This window comes from Purpureocillium lilacinum, assembly GCF_023168085.1.
Source record: "Purpureocillium lilacinum CBS 284.36 DNA, scaffold_2, whole genome shotgun sequence".
NCBI lineage: Eukaryota > Fungi > Ascomycota > Sordariomycetes > Hypocreales > Ophiocordycipitaceae > Purpureocillium > Purpureocillium lilacinum.
In genome coordinates this window covers 2,212,662-2,220,265 of record NW_027072112.1, presented here as the reverse complement: position 1 = coordinate 2,220,265, position 7,604 = coordinate 2,212,662, and the positions used below count along the sequence as shown (strand labels likewise).

At 62.0% G+C, this 7,604-nt stretch overlaps 2 protein-coding genes across 2 annotated transcripts; one reads left to right on the top strand and one right to left on the bottom strand.

Annotated features, from left to right (window-relative positions):
* Nucleotides 1–1,848: 1,848 nt before the first annotated feature.
* PLICBS_002444 (uncharacterized protein) lies at nt 1,849–3,889 on the bottom strand (the record flags this gene model as incomplete). Its single annotated transcript, XM_018322120.2, has 4 exons — nt 1,849–2,404; nt 2,459–2,570; nt 2,635–3,002; nt 3,867–3,889. 4 exons carry the CDS (start codon nt 3,887–3,889, stop codon nt 1,849–1,851), a joined length of 1,059 nt encoding a protein of 352 aa, XP_018179600.1.
* Nucleotides 3,890–5,874: 1,985 nt separating this feature from the next.
* PLICBS_002443 (uncharacterized protein) lies at nt 5,875–7,162 on the top strand (the record flags this gene model as incomplete). The annotated part of the gene is made up of 2 exons (XM_018322119.2): nt 5,875–6,132; nt 6,191–7,162. 2 exons carry the CDS (start codon nt 5,875–5,877, stop codon nt 7,160–7,162), a joined length of 1,230 nt encoding a protein of 409 aa, XP_018179599.2.
* Nucleotides 7,163–7,604: the final 442 nt, after the last annotated feature.

Below are 7,604 nucleotides of genomic sequence, written 5' to 3'. Positions count from 1 at the left end.
GTTGCGACCCCTTGTGAGTGGTATTTCGCTCCGTGTGCATATTTGGATGCGATTGCCGGGACGCACACGTCAAGCTTCCAGCCAAGACGCTTCCCGCCGACCATCTTATCATCTCCTGGAGACAATCATAGCCCTATGACCACGTAACGATCCCTCGTAGACCTGTAGACCACATCCTGCCTGGCAGGTTGACCCCATTCTAGTTGCCATATCAAGAAGGCCCTTGGGCCAGACCAGACACGACCGACGGCTCCCGTCCTTCCACGTATTCATTCCAACTCTGAAGCTCTGCACGCTCTCACCCGCCGTGAACGCACTCTTCCGAGGGTTAACCCTGCCCAAGCGTTGCGGGACGATTCCTCTTTTCTCCCTGTCGCGTAGCTCTGCCCTGGCTCTAACCCGCCGCGTGCCCGTCTAACACCTATCGGACGGACGCGACGCTGGGTGCCGTTGACTAGATAGATCCCCATCGTTGAGGGGACTAGCAGGGCGCGGATAGGGACGGCCCCTACGGACCTGACGTGACCGTACTTTGTCTGCCTCGGTGCGTACCTGGGTGAGCATCGTCTGCGGCGAGAGAAGGGCAGGAAAGGGAAGGGAACCAGCCGGCGGCAATCTCAGGAGCATCGTGGATGTATGTACCCTTCTGAGGGAGGGAGAGTAAGCAGGCCATTCTCAGGGTTGCTCGTCCCTGTCCAAGGGCTCGTGGGAAGTCTGAGAGGGGAAGGGACGGGGACGGATGCAGATGGATAGGCAACGCCCATTTCGAGGACGCCGAGAGGTGGGATGCTCCACGGGCCTGTATCTAGTTCGTACTACCACTACCTCCACGAGAACGCAGATGAGTCCATGAGTCCGACTCCCCGAATCGTCACGCTGGCTGTATACACGGAGCAAAGCGCCCCCCTTTCTCCCTAGGACATCAACGCCTCTCCACCACCATCAAATTAAAGACACGCTCTCCCTCCTCCCGGGCCAAGGTGCTCGTCCCGACATGCCTACTATTCCCATCCTACCTACCTCCCTACCTCCCTACCTACCTAGCACGCATCGTAGTCAGTCCTCAGGCATGTAGACCCCCCCCAGACAGACAGAGGGCCGCCTGTGAGCCAACCCGACTCTTCACCACGGGTCGTCCGACGTGACAAAACGACAAGCAGGGGGGTTGACCTTTCGTACGCGCTCGACGGCGGCAATCACGCGACCCGAGCATAGCTTGCAGCCTTCCTCGGGCCTCTGGGCTCGGACGTGACGGGAGGACGTGCCTTCGGGGCGGGAGGGCCAGTATGGCAGTAGTCAAGGGCCGCGCTGATGTGCGCTCGCCGTAGAAGAGGTTGGACGTAGTTGGCGTTCGATACCCAAGGGGTTCACTTCGTTCACTTCGCAGTCTCGCTGGCAGGCTATAGTCAGGATCTCGAAACACATTGTCGATGAATGTCTGCTTGTTTGCTGTCTTTAGCTACGTGTTCCGGCTCCGCAGCCCCCGTGTGCAACGTTCAACCTGCCGACACAAGAGCACGGCATGCTCCGCAAGGCTCAGAGACTGGACAGCTGTGGAGTGATGGCATCCGCACGTGAACCACACCGTACTGGAGACAAGATGCGCTCGTATCCATGCCATCTCTTGCTTGATATTCTTCTACTCGCTCTCCTTCATGATGGTAAGCCATGCAAAGGCCCCTGGAAACCTGTACAACCGTCGGTACTGCAGCAAACGAGTCTCGACGTAAATTCTCGCCAGGCAATGCAACCATTTATATGCCAATTCCTCCATCTACACAGCATACCCGTTGCTTCGTCTTCTCCTCTATGTCAAGCGGTATGTGGTACCCTTGTCCGGGACTCCCTTTACCGGCTCTCCAGGTCGACTCCAGCCATCTCAAGCAGTCGCTCGCCGGCGCGCAGATTGGCGTATTCGTAGGCCTTGGACTCGGGCGGAAACGTGCCATTGGCTGCCCAGATGTCGAGGAGGGGCTGCATGGGCTCAAGCTCCTGCGCCCTGAGCATGTCGAGCGCGGTGGCGGTCAGCACGAAGTGCGAGAAGCAGCTGTTGAGTTGCTTCTCGAGGTTGAGGTGGTAGAAGGGCTCCGTGAAATGGGCCCAGTAAAGGTGAGCGTAGACGCGGAACATCTGGCGAAAGATCATCTGGCACACATCGATGAACTTCTCAGGGAAGCCGGACCGCTTGCCGATCCACTCTGGGTCACCAGGGTTCGACAGCTGGGAAAGGGGCGTCGTCGTGATGGCCGGATTGTGAGCATAAGACACTCCAGTGGCATCGGTCGGGAAGATGTTGGTGTCGTCAATCTTGCCCGAGATCCACCGCTGCATCAGCGTCATGTACTCGTAAGCAGGCAGCTCGACGGGCTCCCTGTCCTTGTTGAGCCAAGTGAAGGAGTGGTTGCTGTTGTCAGGGTTAGCAAATCCATCAGCCACCGACATGGTACCGTCTACTCACCCCCCTGCCGACATGCGCGGACAACTCGTGGCATTGCAGATGGACGTCCCATTGTCCTCCTTTTCATGGACGACGCGGACAAAGTTCCAGAGATTGCGGTAATGTTCGACGACTAGGGCAGAGCATTGGGGTTAGAGAGGCGCAAACGGCAAAGGACAGTCATGGGCTGCGCTTACTCTGATGCGCGATCCACTCGCCCTGCTCAACCGTCTTTGGCCGAGCGCTGAGGGTCATAAAGTTGCCCTTGACAATGTGCTTGATATACTGTCCGTTGACCCAGAGGGGGAGGGGTCGAGGGAGGTGGTACGAGTTGATGATGTCGTCGCCACTCGACATGACGCCGCTAGACTCGTCCATGCCGATGGTCTGGGCGAGCGACGGGGAGTTTGGCAGCGGCGGGACCTTGGGAGCGAGGTTTGTGGAGGACTGGCTGGCCTGTGAGAGATTGTCGGGCGAAGGCGCTGCTGGCGGGCCGGCCGTCGACGGAGACGGGCTCTTTTGCTGGCCGGGGGGTTTGCTGGACCCGCCACGGAAGCGGGCGTTTCTGTAGCCAGCTGGTCAGCAAGAGGTGACGATGACTGCGCGAGACGGGCGCGATGGGAGAGGCGGGTGGTGGAGGTGGTGAGTGCCGGGGGCGGGCGCCGGGAACTTGCAGCGCCTCGGGATGACCTGCGGCACAGTAACGCGAGAGCTGTTTGCCGTGGCGGCAAAGGAACGAAACGAGTTGAAACGCAATCCTGCGCGCAGGGAGGGGAGGGTTCGAAGCTTGGGACTCAGGTGCAAGACGGCGGGCAGAGGCGCATGTCGCACGACGGCGGCTCAAGGTCTCAGCCTCTCAGGTGAGCATGGCAACGCGACGGCGAGGTCCAAGTCGACAGAGTGCGGGTGTAGGGGCATGAGGCGAGATGCGGCGTCGCCCGTGACGGGGCGCCACTGTGGGTTTGTGCAGGTGGAATGAGGGGCAAAAGAAAGCTTCAGCAAACGCTGGACGGAGGGTGCGCTGCGGACTAGCCGCAGCAGCTTCTGCGATGCATCGGCGGCCCCTGCAGCGAGGGAGGCCAAGAGGCGGATGGCGGGCGGGCTACCGTCCCAGACTCCCAACGGCGGTGTTTGAACCCGAGGGCAACAGCCGGGTCGGAGCTTGAGCCTCAGCTTGCTAAGCTCGAGGCACAATGCCGGGGAGGCCCTGGGGTGGATGGACGGACGGCACGACGGGCGGCATGACGATGCCCCTCACCGCTTGGTGGTGGTGGTGATTATGCACCGGTGGTTGTCGTCACGGCCGCGTTGAACCCAAGTGCCCCGCACGAGTAGCCTCACCCAGACGCATTGCGCTTCGGCATTGGTGTCCCGGGGACGCGATACACTAGGGAGATTGAAACAAGAGGGAGGCCCGAGGCCGACTTACATTCCCGAGAAGAGGTTGGACATGGTGGGTGGCAGAAGCGGGAGAGGAGGGGAAGAGGGCGAGGACGAGGAGCAACGACGGCGACGAGGCGGAGGTCGAGAGGAGTCGGGGACGGCAGCGACAGCGGTAACGGCAGCGAGGGTGTCGTCGCAGGGCCACCAAGCAAAGAAGCAGGACCAGGAGGTGCCGAATGGAGCTTCGTCGCGGGGACGTTCCGTTGGCTAGGCGAGGCGAGGCGACGAGGCTGGCGCACGGCGACGTGGTGCTCGGGCTCTTGTCGGTGGGCTCTGGGGGGCGCTTTCACTCTCCGAGAGCTCTGGCTAAGCTCGGAGTGTTGCGTCGGGGTCAATGTCGACGACGGAAACGTAATGGGGTGCTGGGCCAAGCCGAACGGGCAGATGCCGGTAGACGAAAAGGCGGATGCGACCCAAGCCGTTGTGGTCGAGACAAGCAGGCACGCGGGCGGGCGGGGTGCAGTCGAGGGCGGAAGCTGGCAGCGGCGGCGGCGGCGGGGAGGGGCGAGTCGAGCGACGCCAGACGCGGTGAGGTGAGGTGAGGTGAAGGAGGGGAGAGGGGGGACCAGGGCCGAAAAGGGGTCCAGCAGTGCCAGCAGCAGCAATTGCAGCGTCCAGTCGAGCCGAATCGAGTCGAGTCGATTGTCGAGTCTGCGCCCGGCCGTTGTCGGCGAAACTCGCGCGGGAGTCGAGGGGGCGTTCAGTCGCGGCCGAGGACGATGGAGACGGACGGCGGGAAGCGCAGACGGCGATGGCGTGGCGGCGGTGCTGGTGATGCAGAACTCGAGTTTGTGGTTTCTCGAAGGGAGTTGCAGCTGGAGCCTCGTGGGCTCATACTGGAGACGGTCGGAGTCGGACGAGACGGGGGACGCAGCGCTAAGGCTTAGGCCAGGACAGGCCCATGGAGCCTCCTGTGTGCCTGGTGCGCTTCCTGGTTGCTGCTACGTACATAATCAACGTGTCGCCGCCGCCTCATCAGTCAGCGGTCAGGAGAACCTCAGGCGGACAGACAGGTGGACGGGCAGCGTTTTGGATGGGGCCGCCGCCACAAGGGGGCCCAGCGGGTAGCACAAGGGGCACCGCCATTGGCGCCGTTGGCAGCAGCAACTGGACCGGAACCATTGACACCTGAAGCAGTGGAGACGGCTGCAGTCCCCGGGGGTCCAACTCCCTGGCCCTGCCCGCTGTGCGCTGTCGAGTCGGGGGAGCCCGTGCTGCCCGCATATGGGGCGTCCATCACCGACCTCACTTGCAGTCGGGGAGCTGGCTCCGACGAATCAATTGGCCATTCGCCCGTCCCGGCGCAGGGCAATGCAGCAGCGCCAGACGAGCTGGGGGACCGTGACCTGAGTTTCTTTCACTCCAATGGCCCGGGCAGCCTGCACGCGACGAGGCCGAGGTCGTACCAATGGGGAAATGGTTGGGGACCCCCGGGCCGCCCACTGGATGGCACGTTTCACACAAGGGGCCGCTGTTCCCGCCCGCTGTTCCGGTGTGCCCACCTCATGGCAACCTGGTAGCTTCCAGGGCCGGAATGCCAACACGGGCGGGCTGCCGTGGCTGAGGACCAGCTGCTGCTGCGCCACACCTTCGAGAAGAACGTCGTCGCACGAACAATAGCTTCAGCCCAACTCAATGGCCTGAAGGGACCAGAAGTATTCATGGCACGGGAATCATTTCCACCGTTAAACTACGTCTTCCATTTTGTAGCCTTGCAGCCTCGTCAACCGGCCACCGCAGCATCACCAGCGCCGCCGTTGCAACACGGCCGTCGACCCTGCTACCTCCGGCGTCCAAAGTGTGGCTGAGCCCCACACAGTACTCGAACTCCAGCGCGTCAAACTCCAGCGCCAGCCTTTCAAAGTCTCGCCAACCGCATCCAATCCTCCAGCAGCAGCCTCGCCGCGCCTTGGCATCAGCCCTCACCAAACCACACACGCCACCATCTCCCCGGCTTCTCTCGCTCCAGGCGCCCAAGCACACATCGCCTCGACATGTCTGATTCCGAGGATCCCCTCGACGTCGTCGACGAGGGCGGCGACGACCTCTTTGGAGACGAGGACGAGGAGGCAGCCTCGCCCCAGGAGCGCGTTCAAGAAGACGATGACCTCGCCTCGGACGCCGGCGAGGACGATGACGGCGACGCGCGGCATGGCGGCTATTACGATTCGGAGCCTCAGGAGACACGGAATAGGGTCGTGATCGAGGAGCAAACGTACCGCCACCGGATCCCCAAGGCCTCGGACGACATGGTATGGAATCCACGCGCGCGATACACAAACATGGACCTCGCATTGACCAAAGATATAGCTGCGAGTACTGCGGGTACCCAAGTTCATCAAGTTCATGCCCGAAATCTATACACCCGACACCTTTGAGCCCTCCGAGTTCGACGTCGCAAATGCAAAGTCCGAGCAGCCCCAGCACGTCGCCCGAGTCCGACGAGACCCGACCACGGGCGACCTCAAGAGCAACTCCAACGTCTATCGATGGAGCGACGGCTCCGTCACCATCTCCGTTGGCGGCGAGCACTACGAGATCTCCAAAAAGTCACTCGCAACGGCCCCGGGTCAGCCCTACAACGAGCTGCACGACGGGCATTACTACGCCGCCGCCGCCGAGCTTAGTAGCAACATGCTCATGACGGTCGGCCACCTCATGGAGCAGTACAACGTCAAGCCCAACAAGGCTGTCGGAGACGACGCCCTGACCCTCTTCGCCGAGCGCATGGCCCTGGCCAGCAAGGGCGTCAAGGGCGAGGACATGATCATCCGCACCACCAAAGACCCCGAGCTGCAGAAGAAGAACGCCGAGCTCGCCGAAAAGGAGAGGCTCAAGGCCCAGCGGCGGCGCGACAACGCGGCGGCCAAGATGGACGGCCCGGGACGGTCCGGCCGCGGCGGCCTGTCCATCGGCGACCTCGAGGGTCGCGCCGGCTCAGGACGGAAGAGGGGTGCCGCGGGCGCCGCCAAGCCGAAGCGTCGCCGGCCCGAGTACGACTCGGACGACGACTTGCCGCAGGGCGTGGGCCGGCACGAGGACTACGACATGGACGACGGGTTCCTCGTGGGCAGCGACGAGGAAGAGGAGGTGGAGAGCGGAGCCGAGGACGAGGAGGAGGAAATCCTCGAGGAGGACGACGACCGCCACCGCCGCCGAAACAAGAGGCAGCGAACGGCGGAGCCCGACGAGGACGAGGACGCCGAGGGCGACGAGGTCGAGCCCGAGGCGTCGAGCCGCGCGAGGAGACGAAACGTCATCGACGAGGACGAGGACGAATAGTGGGCCACCAAAAACTGGAGGCAAAGCGGTTCCTATGCTTCAGTGTGTTTCTTCCTTCTTCAGCTGTATTGTAGGCTTCTCGTCATATAGGCAAGATGAGGGCTCAAATGGCCATGAGATGACTGGCCGGGAAATGCGAAAAGGCGTTGGGTGTTCCAAGACCGTTGAGCTGCACATTGTGACTTGTCTTTGGCGATTTGATGTATTCATGTAAGCGCGAGGAATCGCCCATGTGCACGCCGAGGGAAATCCGGTGACAGCGCCTTTTGCAGACGCCTTGAAACATGGCAAGCCCCAACACCAGCCAGGAGGCTCGGCCGGCATCAACCCACCACCCCAGAGTATCCAAGCCAAGCCAGCGCGAGGACCGCTCTACCAGCACTGGGCATGATGCTCTCCGTTCTTGAAGTAGCAATACTTGTCGGAATTCCTGCACTGCGGC